We start from the raw sequence: 19,112 nt of genomic DNA, 5'->3' as shown, positions 1-19,112 counted from the left end.
CAATAAAGTATGCATCTGAGGAACAGTGAGAGCTCTCATCTACCAATGATATCACTATCAAAATATTTTATAATTGACCGTTTCACCAAGAAAATCATTAGTTTATCATCAAATCTCATCTTTAAACCAAGAGTTGCACTACATTTATTCCCCAAAGTCAAACTCACATTTTCAAACTATTCCACAAAAATCCAACTTGAAGAAATCAAAGTTTCTACATACTAATTCTTCCCAAAAGAAGATTCTGCAAATTCTTAAAATTTCAAAATAAAAACTCCCAGAACATCTCACAAATAGGAGCAAGACCTCCTCCAAGAAAAGACACTTGATCCTCACTATTTGTAGAGTCCATATTTGCAAATTCTCCTACTTGCTAAAATTGATTCGCATTCTCAAAACCAATACAACACTTCCACATTATTCACTGACATGCTGGCGTGGTGAAAAATTTGACTTGCCCAACACTAAGGTTAAACAAGGATAAGCTCTACCTTCTTATTTCAGCTCAGCCTATAAAACAAGTGTCCTTTCCATTTAGTGTCACACTTTTTACATTTTTGTTGGCAATTCCACTGTTTAAAATGGCCCCCAAGCATAGTGCTGAAGTGCTGTGTAGAATTCCTAAGCACAAGATTGTGATGTGCCTAAGAGGGAAAATATGCATATTAGATCTAAGTTTCAATCAGACGTGAGTATAACACTTAGGAATCAATAATGTATAATAAATAAGGTGTCTTTAAACAGAAACACACATAAAACAAGGCTATATATTGATAGGTTGAGAAACATATTATTACCAGAGGCTCACAGGAACCTAAGCTTGTATTTCCCCTAGGAGCAATGGCTCAGTATTTGCTAATTCAGAATTCACCGTGACTACAGAATATAACTACACCTAGTAACAGAATCAACTGTACTTTGAAGGTGACACCTCTATGCATGTAAAATTTACTAACAAGACAAGGCAATAGAATTTGTTCATCAAAATGAGCTACCATTTCTCAATATATAGCATTAACCCGTGAGAATACTGAATGAGTAATGTCAAAGAAATGGTTCAGAAAATTAAAGCTCAAGTTCTATGGGAAAGACCCTTATAACTCAATATTCTTCCCCAGTCAGCACAAAGGTAGATCAGTCCTTTGTCATTAGTTGGAGCACATGGAGGAAGGCATCAGAAGCTTAAACACAAAGTCATCAGAATCAGAGAAGGAAAAAGAAGTTAAGTCTGATCTTTCGCAGCATTTCTCATCATTGTACAATGCACCCTTGAACAACACAGGTCCACTTACACAGGGATTTTTTTCCAATAACTATGTACTACAGGATCCGAGGCTGGTTGAATCCTCAAACGCAAAACCTCAGATACTGGAAAGAGGGCGGACTGTAAAGTCATACACGGATTTTCAACTGCAGACAGGATTGAGTCTCTTAATTCCCCTGTCGCCTTTCCCCTCCCACCCTGCCTCCCTTCAAGCCTTTCAAGCGTCAACTGTATTTTTCATCAGATTTCATTAGTTTTCACGATGTTTAGAAAATAACCTGGGATCACACATTATAGCAAGCATGAACAACTGTCTGAAGTTTATGTAACATTTTTAATGACTATACAACTCTTTCTAGAATGCACAATACTAAAATAGTGCAAAATATTTACCATAAGCATATGGTTATGAAAGTGAATAACCCACAACAGCCAAACTAAGCAATTTCAATCATTTAAAGAAGCCATAGCATTTTCTGAAAGTTGGTAGGACGTTAACAGCAGCTCTACATCTTCTTCCAGCTAGTCTCTTCTGAAGTGGTTCAGATTGCTCAGCACATACCCACTGGGGGTTAAGAAGGCGGTAAAAAGCACCATGAGGGCAATAGCCACCTCCTGGAAAAGAAGATGAAAAGCGCTGTTAGCGAGTACGGCTTCCTGGTACAGTCACTCGCTGCCTAACAAAAACCGCTTTAAACGTTTGGAGGAATTTGCCACTTTCCTCGAAACAGGGGCCTGGTGAAATCTAAAAAGCAAGAACTCCATTCCTAGACAACCCAATAGAAATTTCTGAAAAAAATTAATTTTCCTTCTTAAGATTCCCCAGTTCTGACCTTTGAACTCTGGAAGCTAGACGCTGCCCAGGATTACCAACGTTTTAGGGAAAATGCCAGATCTCAGCAATGAAAAGGGCGTTCAAAGGTGACAGACATCCTGAGGTGCAACGACAGCTCTGCGCCTCGGACGTCGTGCCCGTAAAAGGTACCGACGACCATGATCCCAGCCTCTGACGCCCGCGCGCTCCTCCAGGTCCCCGCTTCCCGCCACCTCCAGCCCAGCCTCGGCGCCCTCACCGCGACGCCGCCCCGGAGCCCCTAACCGCCGCCGGGCCACCGAAGTCTCCCACCGGAGGGGCAGCCCGCCTGCTCCCCGCCTCCACCCGTCGGGGAGCCCACCGCCTCGGCCACGCGCTCCAGCTCGCCGCGTGCCGTCTGCGCCGCCCTGGCGGCGGGTGGGCCCCAACTCACCATGGTCGACACCGGGTGCTGGCGAGGAGGATCCGAGTGGGCCTGGCGTTGGCTGCGCTGCAGAACCAGCAGGGTCACACGGCGGGGGGGAAGCAGGCAGAGAACAGGCAGGCGCGGCATGACTCGTCCGGTGAGGCTACGCGAGGCGAAGACACGAGGCGCGGCCAGGCGGGGTGAGGTGAAGTGAGGCGAGGTGAGGTGAAGTGAGGCGAGGCGCCGCTTGGCTGCGCGGGCTCCGGAGCTGGGCGATGGAATGGTCTGCGCAAGCGCTTGGGCCACGGAGGGGGTTCCCCACCCCGCCACCCCCTCCCCTTTACCCTGCCAAGCCACGCCCCTGCCACGCCCCCTCCGCTCACCACCCGGCTATGCCCCGCCCTCACACAGGAACTCTCCTAGTTCTTATGCACCTCTCCTTGCATGTCACAGCCTAGACCCCCATCCCTGTGCCCCCAAACCCAGCTTCCTACCCTTCCCACACTGCCCTCTCCTCTACCTGCCCTGCCCAGCCCCCCAGCCCTACGACACAGAGTATCGCGATTTTCTGCTGGGTAAGGTGAGGTATTGAATACCCCAACATTTACTTCCCTTTATCTTTCTTTCCCCCCTACTTGTACCTCTCAATATGCCATTACTTCTCACTGGCAGAATTTATAGCATTTGTTTCTGTTCTCTAATGTTAATTAAATTTCCCATACACTGTCTATAAATTAATTCCCAACATTGAAAATCAAGAGCAAGTATCTGCCATATACTGATAATATAAAAAATATTCATGGCATGATCAAATACAGGGTTTGGCTCCAGTAAAGAAGACGATGTGATTGTATATCACTAAACTTGTAGCTCTTGAAGGAAAAATGGAATATATTGTGGTTTTCAAATTTAATGTCATGATAAACTTTTATCTGCTCTCTAAGAATGATCTAGTTTCTTCACACTATTTCATTTTAAACTTACTACACAACAGCATTCTAGGATTTCTTTTCATTGCTTTGTTTCTGCTACCTGATATCTTCCTCTTTTTTTAGATTCCTGTTTCACTTTGCTGAAGTACAATCTTAAGCAGTTCTTTCAGAAAGGGTCTTAGGTGGTATGTTTCCTCAGTCCTTGGAAGTCAAAAAAATATTTTGCTACACACTTAAATGCTAATTTAGCTGGGTATAGAACTCTAGGCTTAAAATCATTTTCCTACAGGAATTTTAAGGGAATTTTGCTTGTTTTCTAGCATCTACTGTAACTGATAAGAAGTGTGATCTAATATGATTCTTACTCCTTTGCTGTAGCCTCTGTTTTTTTCTGCTTGGAATCTTTTGGTCTTTGGACTTGTGAAGTTTCTCTAACTTATGGCTAGTTATGGTTCTTTTTCAATTCATATAGAATTGCAGTGGGTGAGACGTCAATTCATATAGAATTGGATCTTTCTTTAGCTCTAGAGATCTACTTCCATGTATTATTAATATCCTTTCCTCTATTTTCTCTCTTCTGTCTTCTTGAATCCTCACATTGGGTGGAAGGAGCAAGGGAGCTCTCTGTGGTCGCTTTTCTAAGGCAGTAACACCATTCAGAAGGGCTCTACTCTTGACCCAATCATCTCCCAGAGGCTATAACTCCTCATACCATAACACTGGAAGTTAGGATTTCAACATATGAATTTGAGGGGAAACATAAACATTCAGTAGATTGCATTTTGTAAGAAAAAAATGCAAAACGTCTCATTAATAAAGTTTTAGTTCTTAAAAATTCTCATCACAAGGAAAAAAATTTGTAAGTATGTATGGTAATGGATGTTAACTAAACTTATGGTAGAGATCATTTCTCAGTATATATAAATATCAAATTATTATACATATGAAACTAGAATACTGTTATATGTCAATTATACCTTAACTAATTTACTTTTTTATTCTTACTGATTATTTTGTTGAGGTATACTAATTTATAATATTATATTAGTTTCAGGTATACAACATAGGGATTGAAAATTTTTATGGATTATACAACATTTAAAGTTATTATAAAATATTGGCCATATTCTCTGTGCTGTACAATTCTCTGCACTTGTAGCTTATTTATTTTATGTGTAGTAGTTCACACCTCTTAGTCTCCTACCCCCTACCTCGTCCCTCCCCTCTTCCCTCTCCCAACTGGTAACCACTACTTTATTCTCTATATCTGTGAGTCTGTTTCTCTTTTGTAATACTCACTAGTTTGTTTTATTTTTTAGAGTTCATATATAAGTGATTTCACACAGAATTTGTCTTTCTCTATCTGAATTATTTCACTTAGCATAATACCTTCCAAGTCTATCATTGTTGCAAATGGCAAATTTTCATTCTTTTTATGACTGAGTAGTATTCTAGTATGTGTGTGTGTGCGCGCACACGTGTACATACCACACCTTCTTTATCCATTTATCTTTTGATAGACACTTAGATTGCTGTTATGAAGATTGGGGTGCATGTATTTTTTTGAATTAGTGTTTTAGGTTTTTTTCAGACATATAGCCAGGAGTGGAACTGCTGTGTCATATAGTAGTTCTATTCTTAGTTTTTTGAGAAATTTCCATATTGTATTCCACAGTGGCTGCACCAACTTGCATTCCCACCAAAGGGGTACAAGGGTTCCCTTTTCTCTACATCCTTACCAACTCTTGCTATTTGTTGTCTTTTTGAAAATAGCCATTCTGACAGCTGTGAGGTGATATCTCATTGTGGGGGGGGTGGATAAAACAAATTTAATTTTATCCTTTTGGACTACTTGAGGGTTTTTTCTGTAATTTTTTTAAACTGGAATATAGTTGATTTACAATGTGTTAGTTTGCAGTGTACAGCATAGTAATTCAGTTACACATATATACATATTCTTTTTCATTATAAGCTATTACCAGCTATTGAATATAGTTTCTTGTGCTATACAGTAGGACCTTGTAGTTTATCTATTTTGTATATAGTACTTTGCATGTGCTAATCCTAAATTCCTAATTTATCCCTCCCCTCTTCTCATTGTGATTTTGATTTGCATTTCTCTGATTAGTGATGTTGAACATCTTTTCATATGCCTCTTGGCCATCTCTTTTCCTTTCCCAACTAAAGACACTGGAGAGAGTGAAGGATTAAATGCTGAGAGGAATAATACCCTCTACTGCACAGTAGAAGCTGACAAAATAGGAAAGGGAGGCACTAGGTTGTGAAGAGAGGGAATGAATGCACGATGGCACACTTAAGTATTGGACACCTGTTTGTAGCCATGAGATTATGGGACAGCACAGCTGGACAAGAGATGTTAATGTATAATTGTTCCCAGACATTCCTCTCCCTCTATGGGCAAAAGAGGACTCTAGTTTTGCCTATTCAGTATTTTTCTCTCCCTCACCCTTCAAGATGGGGGTTGCAGGGGTCAGAACTATTTCTTTGAACTCTTGTAATGCAGAATCAGGAGGAAACAGGATGGACAAAGGACAAGAAGCTCAAGACACTATTGGGTGCAATTTTCTGAAGAGCTGAAAAGAAAGGAGTGCAAGAATTGCACTATGTAGGGAAAGTAGAAGGAAAACTGAAGGAGAATTTTGAGAAAAATTGTTGTGGCCTCCATATCTCCTTGGATATCTGAAAAGTTTAGATTAAAAACTTGAAATTTTGAAATTGTTTTGGGGTGACAAATTATATATTTCAATTGACATCTCTTAGCCTGGGCCACATGGTTGATGACTGTATTTTTAGACTATTTACACAAAATGTAAATAAATGTAGGTAATAAAAGGCAAAGACAGACATGTTAGATTTTTTTTAAAAAGATCCACCTATATACTCCCTACAGGAAACTCACTTGAAGATGAAGCTATAGATAGACTAAAAGTAAAAAGATGGAAAAGATACATTATGGAAATACTAATTACAGAAAGCTGAAGTGGCTACACTCTCAGGCAAAGTAAATGTTATCACAAAGAATTTTAGTACAATGAAGAGAGACATTTCATAGTCATTAAGGGATCGATTCAAAAGAGGACATTAAATTACTAAATATTTGTGCTCTTTTCTTAATAATAAAGCTTCAAAATACTTGAAGAAAAAACTGATAGAACCAAAAGAAAAAATATGCAAATCTAAAATTACAGTTGGAGAATTTAAAATTCCCCTTTTGATAACGTTTGTTTTCAATAAAACAAGTAGACAGAAAATCAGCATGGATGTGAAAGACTTGAACAACACCATCATATTGAAGTAATTGACGTTTGTAGAGCCCTGCATTTAAAAATACCCAATCACACATTCTTCCCAAGTACACATGTAATATTTACCAAGATAGAATATATTCTGAGCTATAAAAAAAAGTCACAATATTTTGAAAGAATTGAAACTCATGCACAGTACATTCTTTGACAACAATGGAATTAAATTAGAAATCAAAACCATAAGGTATCTGAAAAAAAAATCCTCAAATATTTGGAAATGGAACAACACATTTCTAAGTAACCCAAGGGTCAAAGAAGAAATCACAAGGGAAATGAGAAAATATTTTCAACTGAATGAAAATTGAAACACAACACATCAAATTTTGTGGGATGTAGCTGAAACAGTACTCAGAAGGAAATTTTTGGCATTAACCACATATATTAGAAAGAAGGAGGGGGTAATTAAATCTTTCATTTCTAATAATGAATTGAGAGACTTTGTTTATTACTAAAGACTTTCTTTCTCTCTAGATAGGAAACCAATGGAATATTGAAAGATGTTGGACTTTACAATCCTACAAATCCTGGTTCAATTCCTGGCTTTGTTAAAACTGTCACATTGGGCCACTTTTACATCCCTTCTCAGCCTTGTCAATCTCCCTGCTCGGCACCTTGAAGGCGATTTGACTTTAAAATTTAAATGCCAAATGCCATGACAAAGGAGCTGGAGAAGGATGAGGACCCGCTGCGCCGGCCGGTCACCGTCGCTCTGGTCGAGTCCAACAGTGTGAATCATAACAGAGCCTCAGGACTCTATGTCCAGAGTAGTGAGGCGCTGCATGTCATCACCAACGTGATCCACGCTAACGGGGACAGAGGCATCACTGTGGCCCAGAGCAGCCAGATCACCCGTGTGGCCAACAACAGCATCTCCTGCAACCGCCAGAGTGGGGTCAAGGTAGAGGCGCAGTGCAAGGTGGAGCTCCGGGGCAACGGTATCTATGACAACAGAGGCCATGGCATCATCACCAAGGGTGACAGCACTGTCGTCATTGAAAATGACATCATTGGCAACCGGGGCAGCAGGCTGCAGCTCCTGCCCACGTCCGACACGAAGGTAATAAAGAACCGGATCCACTCATTCCGGGCCTACGGCATTGCAGTGCAAGGCCGTGCCAAGGCTCTGGTGCAGGAGAACATCATCTTCCAGGGCAAGACCAACAAGACATTTTCAGCAGATCTCAAACAACCGAGAATGCATCATGCAAAACAACAAGTTCTTGGTCTTCAAGAAAAAGTCTGACACGTGGCGCCTGGCAAACCCACCTGCACGGCCTCACCTTGAAAACTCTCTCCAAGGCCCCTCTGCTGCTCATGGTGGGCAGAAGGTGACAGCCATGGCGACCAGGATCACAGCCCATGTGGAAGGTGGTTACCACAGCAAACGCAGCATCTTCTGCACCATCCTGTGAGCAGGCAGAGCCACAGAGTGGGGCGGCTGGGGGTTGTCCGAAGACTCAGGGAAGCCAGCACGTACGCTGCTCTCAGGCTCAGCCCTGCCCAGCCGAGCTAAGTGGGGTGCAGCCTTCGGGATGAAGAAGTCATGCTTATGAAGGCTCCAGACCCCTCTCTGTCTTCTTACCACCTCCCTGAAAAAAAACAAGCTCCCAAGCCTTCTGGGGACTAAGAACAAGGTACCTACAAAACACTTTAATTCTACAACCCTCAGCAGGAAGGAACTTGGAATTATTTTCCAGAAAGAAAAAGGGAACAGAGTTTGGTGGGTTTCCAGTCCCTCAAGCTCTTGTAGAGATTATGAAGAGTTGCAGGAAATCAATACTGAAAGAAAAAAAAAAAACCTTATGACATTCAGTTAACAACACCTACAGTTCAGGATTACTTCCAGGAGTAAATGCGTCTTTGGCATATATAGGATCACACAATGATATCATACTTTCCCATGTATCACCAACATGAGAGGGCAAATTGTGGGTTAAGGCACAACAAACAGTCAAAGTAGATCTAAGGAGCCATGTACAATACAGGAGTAAGGGAGTAAGACTTACAGACTACAAGTTATATGATAAGACACAGGATATATTGTACAACACAAGAAATACAGCAAATATTTCATAATAACTAAACATGGAGTAAAATCTTTAAAAATTGAGAATGAGTACATTGTACACCTTACAATATACTTATATAATGAACTTTTACAAGTTAACTTATATGATATTCTATAGCAAATGTATGTCAATAAAATTTTTTTAATTTAAATTTAAAAAAAAAGGAGAGCCACACAGGAAAAATTGCTAACCCTAAGACATAGAATCAGCAATCATATTATTAGAGATACTCAAAGTACTGAATGACCTAAATCAAGATCTATAGAGCCTGAGTAATGAGATCATTTCTACCCTTGCATTTCCTTTTGTGTAGTGCCTGCCTTAGCATAAAATCCTGGACATTTTCATATAGTTTTCTCTGGTTATTTTTGGTTCCAATGTTGTTGACATCTGGGATAGCCTGTGGACCTCTCTTTTCTGGGAGCTGCCTCTCCCTCATCTACGTGATGGTGGTGGTAGTTATTATAATTAGTAGTGTAGTGGTAGCAATAGTATTTAACCCCTTTAATGTACCTATTATGTGCCTGGAACTGCTCTGAGCACTTCACAAAGTATTAACTCTCTTAATCCTCCTATACCCCTGTGAGGTAGGCATTGTTAATATACCCATTTACAGATGAAGAAACTGAACGACAGAAAAATCAAGCAAGTTGCCCATAGTTACATTAGTGGTCCACAAATTGTTTTAATCTCAGGAACTCCTTAGAGATTATTGATGACTCTAAAGAGTTTTTGTTTATGTTAGTTATAACTATTAATATTTGCTCTATTAGAGATATTTAAAATATGTACTTATTAATTCTCAAAATAGCAGTAACAAACCCATCACATACTAACATACATAACATTTTATGAAACATGAATGTATATTTAAATAGTGAGATGAATGGCATTGTTTTACATTTTTAAGTCTCTTTAATGTCAGGCTTAAAAGAAGATTAAGCTACCTAGATTCTCACATCTTTTTTTGTGTACAAGCTGTTGTGATGTCCCATGGCATGCAGTCTCTGGAAAATTCTACTGTGCACTCTCCAGAGAATAAGTGAAAAAGTCAAATATCTTAGTGTTTTTATGAAAATAATTTTATTTAATTGTTTATTTTTAGTGAAATAACTGTGGCATTCTAGACCCTAAGAGGGTCTAGAGGACTCCTAAGTCCACATAGGTTAAGCACCTGTGGGTTACACAAGTCCTGTAAGAATTGAATTAATACAACTTATCCCCACTTCATGGCCACGGTTGATTGGTTTAAAGTTTGGCTCCTCACTGAAATTTTGGGCCAAAGATCCCCTCTCCAGGAATGTTACGCTTGAGATCAGTGGGCTGAAACTCAGACTCTTTTATGTGATGAATGGTCTAACTTGGGAGCCATGTTTTTCCTTTATCATGGAGAAAGCCCTTCTACAGCCAAGCTGTTGAAAGAGGCAGAGACAAGCAACAGAAGGAACATCCTGACCATGTTCAAATCCCCCAGTCTCACCGTTCTTGAAGCTTGCATACCTTCCTGTCCTTGAGTTCTGGGCCACTCTTTATTTTCTTTATGATAAATCCTGCTTTTGGCTTAAACTAGTTGGAGCTGGATCTATCACTAGCAACCAAAAGAGTCTTAATGAAGACTATGTTAGTCAAGTCTTTTTTTCCCTCAGGCTTTCCCCTGCTTTTCAATTAAAAAAAAAAAGTAACGAAAATGCTAAAGCAAGCTAAGAAATTGCTCAATAAGAGACAAGCCTGGCTGAACTAATTCTAGTCATGAAAAGTTTAGACTGGAGCGCAGCTGATGTGAGAATCAAGCATTTTAGGTCTTTCTCTGTGACAAAAACCTTAAATTACTCTTGACAGTGTCAGTAAATCTGACTCCAAATTCAGCCACAACACAATTAAGCTCCCTGCCGCCCACCTCTACCCCAGGAGGTGGCACTTTTAGCTTCTCAAATTATAGGTACAAACAACCTTCCTCAGTTTAATCTCGCCAAGTCACAAAAGACTAGCACTGTTAACTCAAACCTCTCCAATTTTCAATAAAGGGCTTAGTGGGCCCCGGATTCAATATATTCTCAGTGACCAACAATGTGGAACCTTCCTGCTGCAGTTATATAAAAGGGCATAATTAGAGCTATAGCCTAGAGATCAGGTTTTTGAGATCTGTGTATACAATGAAAAAGAAAGGAACACTCACCCACTTACTTCTGTTTAATGTGAATTTTATAAATGTTAATGCTCTAAATAAACTGGTGTCAGGGTTCTAGAAAATTATATAATATATTAAGACTGCAGTACCTTAGGCTCAAGCATCTTCAATTCTCTCCTCTCTAGAAAACACTTTAATTGCTGTTCAAGGACCAGAGGTCTTTGAGGAATGCAGTGCCTCTCTCTGGGTCTATTTGTGTCTATCTTTACAATTGCATGACCTCAGAGAGAAACTCAAGATAAGTAAGCAGCAAGAGCAGAGTTGTAAGGGTGGGAAAAACATTCAGTTATGCAACTGGTAACATCAGTAACACACTTTTGAACTGAAAGCACAATGCTAATATAAGATCCAACAAAAGCTGCTGTCCATTATTACAAAGAATCCTGAGAAAGAATTGCCCTTAGGCAGTTCAAAAGACAATGTTATATGACCCAGTAATCCCGCTTCTGGGCATATATCCGAAAGGAACCCCACTTCAAAAAGACACCTGCACCCCAATGTTCATAGCAGGACTATTTACAATAGCCAAGACATGGAAACAGCCTAAATGTCCATCGACAGATGACTGGATAAAGAAGATGTGGTATATTTATACAATGGAATACTATTCAGTCAAAAAAATAAAATAATGCCATTTGCAGCAACATGGATGTTCCTGGAGAATCTCATTCTAAGTGAAGTAAGCCAGAAAGAGAAAGAAAAATACCATGTGAGATTGCTCATATGTGGAATCTGGAAAAAAAAAAGAACATAAATACAAAACAGAAATAGACTCATAGACATAGAATACAAACTTGTGGTTGCCAAGGGGGAGGGAGGTGGGAAGGGACAGACCGGGAGTTCAAAATTTGTAGATACTGACAGACATATGTAGAATAGATAAACAAGGATATACTGTATAGCACAGGGAAATATATACAAGATCTTGAGGTAGCTCACAGTGAAAAAAAATGTGACAATGAATATATATATGTTCATGTATAACTGAAAAATTGTGCTCTACACTGGAATTTGACACAACATTGTAAAATGACTATAACTCAATAAAAATGTCTAAAAATATAAAGAAAGAAGTGAAAAAGAATATGAAAATAAATATATGTATGGATATGCATGACTAAGACATTGTGCTGTACACCAGAAATTAACACATTGTAACTGACTATACTTCAATAAAAAAAAAGAAAGATAATTTAAAAAAAAGTAGTGTTCCAAGTTCACTCGTTTAAATTGGGGCACCACTATTTTTTTAGCAGAGTCTTCAAAAAAAGTTACTAGAAAATTTTGAATGTGATGAAAACAATTTTAGTTTCCTTAACATCACTTTTTCATTTTTAAATCTGACACTGCTCTCCCTCCCCTGAACTATATCCAGAAATTTTTCAATGGATTCTTGTTATGCTGGAGTAAAACGAGACTGGTAATCAGAGCCAAAAGATCAAACATCAGACCTCAGCACTATCCTTTACTAGCTGCAGAGCCTTGGACAAATAAAGGAAGTATATAACATTTCTCTTAGAATGCTGATATGGAGATTATATGAAATGACATATGTATCAGTTAAGATTACTTTTCTGTTTGTTTTATTTTGGGGGGAGGTAATTAGGTTATTTATTTATTTATTTATTTATTTATTTATTTATTTATTTATTCTTTTTAATAGAGGTGCTGGGGATTGAACCCAGGACGTTGTGCACGCTGAGCGTGCGCTCTACCATCGAGAACCCACCCCCACTTCTCCCTGGTTAAGATTACTGTGGATGAATGTATCTTCTTCAGTGTTAGAGAAAACCTAACAATAAATGAAAATGATTGGGTCACATAATTGGAAAGGCAAGAGGTAGGACTGACTTCAGGGGAAGCTTGATTAAATCAGCGTCTCTAATGATGCCACAAGGGTGGATGCTACAGGTTAGTTATACCCTAAGGCAGACTCCCTACTAGTAGTAAGCTTGTTGACAAGAGCTCCTGGAGCTATGTCCTTTTTCAGTCATATTCAATAGAAGAGAGAGAGACTTCCAGCATCTTCTGCAGAAGAGATTTTTCTCTTCCAGAAGTCCTAGCAAACATTTCATCACATCCTGGCTCCTGATGGGGTTACATATCTTCCCATGAATCAATCCTTAAAGCCAGCAAAGTAGCATTTGCTGAAAATCTTAATCAAATCAGGCAATCAGGTATAAAATATGGGATTAATCCCATCCAAACCACTCAGTTGAGAAGGTGAGGAATTATGAAGGAGGAAGAGGGTAAATGGATGAGGGAACATGACCATATGTGAGAATGTACCCTGAAGTAGGATGCTGAATAAATTGAGTTGAATTCTGTTTCCAGGTTTTGTGGAAGAAATATATCCTTTCAAAGGATTAAGGATCGACTGGTATCTTTGCCAATTAGACCTCCCAGAATGTTCTATAGCATCTTAAATATTTGAGATTGTATCACCATTATTTATCCTTGCTTTCCTGTATAGTTTAGGGTTTACATATCTATAAAACAAATGGTTTAGCTTTGCATGTTTTTGTATTTTATGGAATTTAAGATTCCATTATTTGATATCTCACTAAGAAGGAAAAAATATCTGTTAACTAAATCATGACCCAGTGCAAAGAGTTCACCAGTTGTAAAACAACAAATTTCAGCATTACCAAAAAATGTAAAAAAAAAAAAGTGCGTCTTAGCATAGAAATTTCCTATTAATCCACGTCTTCATCAACAGTTGCAATTTTTTTTTTCATTTTCACCAATGTGATTAGTTAGTTAGTATTAACCTATTGTGACTCTAATTTGTACTTCCATTATACTAACCTGGTTGAGCACATTCTAATTTGCCTCATGTGGATTTCCTCATTTGTTCAGGGCTTTTGAAAATTATTTTACAAATATGTTTTCCCAATGTGTGCCTTGCCTTTTCACCCTTCTTATTGTGTATTTTGATGAACTGAAGTCTATGTTTTAAATGTAGTTGCATCCATGTAGGGGAGGCAAAACTTCACCTCTACCCTCTTAGGGTCTCTGGCTGGGACTGAGAAGTAAATTGATGTTAAACAGACTAACAAGAAAAGGCATACAGATTTTTACATGTGCATGTAGGAAAGTGAAGATCCAAAGAAGCAGTTAGAGCCAAAGCTTATACACTAACTTGTACAAAGAGTAGCAAATTGTGAAAATGACAGGACAGAGGGAATTGGGACAGAGCAGTCAATAGTGGAGAAGTGACTAGAGAAGATAAGGGTTAGTTTAACAAGGTGTGTTTGTATAAATTTCCCTCATCCTCAATTCCTGTATCTGGTGATAAAGGTATTTCCTTCTAATAAAGGGAGGACATCTTTCACATCTTTCAAGATCACTGTCCTGGGCACTTTGATATGTGTGTTTTCATTTCTCTTCACTTTTTAGACTCCAGGAGATTCAGAAAAATGCTTGGAAACAGCATTATATGCAAAGCATAGAATGAAATAGAATTTTCCTCTTCTTCATGATTTCAAAAACCCAGCTTCTATATTGTATTTCCAGAAAGATGAGCCTAGGGAGGGGCTTTGTTGGATGGCTATGAATGGTAGAAAAAGGAAGGAACAGATTGGAGTAACAAAAAATGGAAAACATAGTTAATGTAGAAAATACCTCAGGTTTTCAGCTTAAGTGACCAGGTGGATGGGGTGACATTCACTGATGAAGCAGTCAGAGAAAGAACAAAACACAAACTTGGGACTCTTATTTGAGGGGGGTGTGGAATTAAGTTTATTTATTTATTTTATTTTATTTTATTTACTTATTTATTTATTTTTGAGGAGGTACTGGGGATTGAACCCAGGACCTTGTGCAGGCTAAGCATGCACTCTACCCCTTGAGCTATACCCTCCCCCACCCCAAACTTGGGACTCTTTGATTGTAAGTGACAGAAACCTACTGCTTTTATCTATCTCCAACTAGTCTAAGACTGAAGAAAAAAAAAAAGAGAGACAGAGAGAGAGAGAGAGAGAGTTAGGGCTACTTAGTGGCTATCTGATGGCTCATCAAAACAAAAAGACCAGGGTTGGGTTGGTTTAAGGCACAGCTATGCCCAGGAGTTGAAATTATTTTCATGGCTTCATTCTTCACAATTTCTCTGTTTCTTTCTGTTCGTGGTCTCTATTCTCTCCTACTGTTCATGGCTTTCTCCTCATGGCTAAGGAAAACAATTTATATTGTTGGCTTTAAGGTCATGAGTCCAGAGAAATAGACTGAGGAAACATCTCCTAGGATACCCTGGCAGAAATTTCCAGAATAGGTTTTAACTGATTGGCTTGTGTCACATGCACCTAGATCTGTCTGATTACGGAACCCATATTCTTCATCACTACTGAATACTATCTTAGCACTAGCCTTTAAAAAAATTGTTTAGTCTGCCTTCCCATTAGAGTCTAACCTCTTTAAAAGCAAAGAATCATTTATTTTTTACCCTGAGGATCTAGCACTGTGCTTAGCACATGGTACTGCACGCTTTAAAAAATGTGTGTAGGACTTAACTGAAATAGACGAACTTAAACTCTGACAGATGACGTGTAAACTGAGTTAATTCAGTATCTCGTAATTACAGCTAAGTGGTAAAATAAGAAAACACAAGGTGAATGAATTAAAGGATGGAAAAATCATGGAACACTAACACGGTTTCTGTGAAGTTAAATCGTACTAGTCTACTAGAGTTCTCTAAATATGCAGTAGACAAAAGGACAAGGTGAAACCAGCAGAATTTACTTGGCTTTTCAAAACAGCCTTTGATAGATGTTCACATCAAAAGCTTTTAGAAAAATGGTCCTGGGATTTTAGAATGCTATTGTTGGTATCGTTTTAATTTTGTTAAATTGTGTAGACAGAATTAAAGTCAAGCAATGAAGGTTAGGAATAAATGAGAAAGTATAAACAGTGGTGGCTGATCTTATTTAATATTTAATAAATTATCAAGAGGTGGTTTGGACAATGGAATCTTTAGTTTGCATATAACAGCTTTCAGTTAATGCAATATTTAGCTGAAGACAAGGGCAAAATAATGGAAAATAAGGGTAGGTGTCTTGAATATAGGTAAGATTCAATTACGTATTTAGGGGAATTATAACAGTATAGGAGAATAGGAGGTGGGCACCCACCCAGAGCCAATCCTTTGCTCCAACTAAAGGGGCCTATTTCTCTTGTTTTTTCTCACTTTTCCATGTACTTCTTATCTCCTGCACACACGTGTGCTCAGCTGAAGAGACCCGTACCAGCTAGAGGAGATCATTTTTCGCACAAGGGAATACTACAATGTCAGCTAAAATCTTCAAAACGTCAAGGATTGGAGTTGGAGACACATGAGGTGTACGGGAAAAAAAATGAAATAATACAAATTGGAAATAAGTATCTTTCTAAGGAAGAAAGGAGGTGATGAATGAAGAAGATATATTTTCACAAGAAAGATATATCAAATCTGAAGAAAGTCCAGAGAAAAGCAACGATCATATTCAAAGAGATATAAAGTCCTTCCATTGAAGGATGTAAAAAAAAAAAAGAAACCCAAAACTTAAATCTTCCAACCAAATGAGAAATGTATAAAATAATAAAGGACCGAAAGATGGTTAAAAACACATCACAAAATTTAAAATTGCTCTTATTCTTTTAAGCTTAGAGGCACTTTGAGAACAACAACAAAAAAAACTCAAGCATGACTCAGAAAACTTGTTTCTCAAAGGGTGGATAGCAATTGACAATGCAAATAGTTTAAAGAGGGTTTTAAATAAATTCCCAGAGGACAAATACATGATGTATTGCTAAGACCTGTCAGAGAACTGTGAGGGATAATATGCCTGGTGATCAGGGTCAGAATGTCTGGGTTCTAGTCTTGGCTTGCCTACTTACGAATGCTGCATGTGCGCCCCAGGGCAAACGACTTAGCATTTTCGAGACTATCTCCTTAGCTGTAAAACGGCGATAATAATACCTGTTCCGACTACCTCAAAGGATGGTTTTGGTGTTCAAAGAAGGCTATGTATTTAACAGTGTTTTGCTAACTGTAAGGTGCTCCATAAATATGTTTTTGTTAGTGCATCGCTTAAATAATCGCAAACTCCCAGAAAAGGAGCATCCAGGGAGAGTGATTTGGCTTTCCCATGTGGCGCCTGTCTGCTTTCATCAATTCTCATCCCTCGTTTATGGGGGTATCTTGCTGAGGGAAACTTTTCAGTGTCTGATTTTTATTTTAATCCATTATACAACTAGCAAGGTGGTGTCTATAGAAGTACTATACAGACAGGGCTTAAGATAAATGTTAAGAAGCCACCGAAAAGCCAAGACTGTCAAAAAGGACTTCTGCGCGGAAGCGCAGTCTTCGCTTTGAGAAAGACGCATTGTGAGCGACAGATCAGAATGCCGGCGGTCGAATGGAAACATGAATTGGTAGAACTGGCCGTCCAGTAACATAGTGATTATATTTCCATTCTGACAGATCTAACGATTTGCCACAGTTTCCTAGAATAAGCAAGATGCTGCAACCGGCTTCAAACTCCAAGCGGAAAGCGGGAATAAAGCGCGCGCACTCGGCTCCGACCGCTCCCGGGTCCCGCGAACGCGCCTCCCCGGCCCGCCACGGCGCGCGCGCCGCCGCCGGCCCACGTGACCCCGGGCGCGGCGACGGCGGGGGCGGGCGGGAGCTCGGGCCGGCTCCGCAGCGCCGCGCAGGCGCCCCAGGGCCGCACCGAGGCGAGCCCCTCCTGCTCCCTCTAGGAGTCAAAATGGCGGCGAGGGGAACCTGGAGAAGCCCCGGAGCCTGAGCCACTGACAGGAGCGGAGAGGGTGGAGGAGGCGGCGGCAGGAGGAGGATGGCCCGGGGCGCTGGCGCCGGTGCGGACGGCGGTGCTGGTGGCGGCGGCGGCGGGGGCGACGGCCGCGGTCCCAGCGGCGGCAGCAGCAGCAGCAGCGGCGGGAGGAGCCTCCAGGGTGAGTGTCCCTCGGTGTCTGTGAGGCTGTGAGCCGAGGCTGTGCCCGGCGCGGCGCTGAGCGTCCCGGCGAGGAAGGGGGCTGTGCGTGGAGGCTGGGGGGGGGGCTGGGGCCGGGCCGCCGCGGGAAGTGCGGGGCCGCCGGCGGGGAAGGGGCAGTGGTCCGTCTGGGGCTGAGGTGGCGGCGGTGGCTGACTGACCGGTCCTGGTGCGCTCCCAGGGGCGAGCTGGGCTGTGCGCCGCCGTCCCGGGGGCAGAGGAGCGAGGTGTGGCGCTCGGGGCGGGGAGAGGGGCCTGAGGTGACCGCGGCGGTGGCCTGGCTGGCTCTCCTCTCGGGGCTCCGAGGGGCGGGACCTGCTGCTCCCAGGACTCCGGGAAACCGCTCCCGAGACTCGGACGCGTGTTTATCCGGCTGCGGGGCTGCGACCGCCTCGGGGTGGGCGTGAGAGCGGCGGGCCGGAATCGGGGGGCGGGGGGCAGGCCTGTGGACCTCTGCTCCCAGGGGGAGAAGTTAGATTGTCCGGGTAAGTTACTGTTTCGGGATCAAACTGAAATTGCTTTTTGACAGGTTGGGAGAGAGACAATACCGAGTGTTTGATAAAGGAGACTGTACTTGGAGTACTTGTGAGGCTAAAAGCATGCATTTTCCCGTGTCTCGTCATTTGCATAGCTGTTTACTAGCCTTACCCCGAGGTTGAGAACTTTCTCATCATTTTTTGGAAGAAGCTCTGAGGAGTGTTGCTTCTGCTCTGAATTACAAAAGCACCTCTTCACATACCAGCACAGATAATAAGTACTCTGGATTAGGCCTAATTTGCAGAAGCAGTCTTGGCTTTCTTTACCAGAGAACTGTTCCCTTTACTAAAACATCTCACAGTAATGAGGAAATAAGCATTTTTACAGAATTACTTCGTTTTTCAACTAACAGAGTTTTTGTCTCTGAGTAGCCTCCATTTCTGTTAGGTTGCTGAAATCAATTACTTTCTTCCGGAAATGTGGATGAAAGATTTGAAATTGCAAGAATCTTCCATGTTAATGGCAGCTGTGATTAAACTTGTCCTGAAATTATTGAGTTGGAAAAACCTTTAGTGATCTGGTGTGACTTGTTTTAGAGCCGGGAAACTAGGCCCAGGAAGATAAGTGACTCGCTGCGGGTCTTACAGCTG

General features: G+C 40.8%; 2 protein-coding genes and 1 pseudogene across 3 annotated transcripts in view; 2 read left to right on the top strand and 1 right to left on the bottom strand.

Moving 5' to 3' along the window:
- Window positions 1–1,579: 1,579 nt before the first annotated feature.
- On the bottom strand, window positions 1,580–2,775 carry LOC140697050 (cytochrome c oxidase subunit 8C, mitochondrial-like). The gene is made up of 2 exons (XM_072963900.1): window positions 2,407–2,775; window positions 1,580–1,879 (listed from the first exon to the last, which is right to left on the bottom strand). Exons 1-2 carry the CDS (start codon window positions 2,629–2,631, stop codon window positions 1,787–1,789), a joined length of 318 nt encoding a protein of 105 aa, XP_072820001.1. The 5' UTR covers window positions 2,632–2,775; the 3' UTR covers window positions 1,580–1,786.
- Window positions 2,776–7,394: 4,619 nt separating this feature from the next.
- LOC102531883 (F-box only protein 10 pseudogene) lies at window positions 7,395–8,315 on the top strand (annotated as a pseudogene).
- A 9,350-nt stretch (window positions 8,316–17,665) lies between these two features.
- Window positions 17,666–19,112, top strand: part of BTBD7 (BTB domain containing 7) — a 79,826-nt gene continuing 78,379 nt past the window's right edge. The window contains exon 1 of one of the 2 annotated variants that reach the window (XM_031679352.2): window positions 17,666–17,947. Coding sequence is in view for 1 of the 2 variants with exons in the window: in XM_072963627.1 (XP_072819728.1) it covers window positions 17,830–17,947 (118 nt within the window). In the remaining variant the exon portion in view is untranslated. The remainder of the gene's footprint in view (window positions 17,948–19,112) is intronic. The other variant, XM_072963627.1, reaches the window with a different exon arrangement.

The sequence above is a fragment of the Vicugna pacos genome, chromosome 6 (genome assembly GCF_048564905.1).
Source record: "Vicugna pacos chromosome 6, VicPac4, whole genome shotgun sequence".
Lineage (NCBI taxonomy): Eukaryota > Metazoa > Chordata > Mammalia > Artiodactyla > Camelidae > Vicugna > Vicugna pacos.
The sequence above is the reverse complement of the archived record's forward strand: the minus strand, read 5'-3'. Positions and strand labels throughout refer to the sequence as shown.

Coding starts and splice junctions, on each gene's coding strand:
- LOC140697050 (XM_072963900.1), bottom strand. CDS start 2,631: ATGCCGCGCCTGCCTGTTCTCTGCCTGCTTCCCCCCCGCCGTGTGACC. Junction 1,880..2,406: donor CGGGTGGAGGCGGGGAGCAG/GCGGGCTGCCCC, acceptor CTTCTTTTCCAG/GAGGTGGCTATTGCCCTCAT.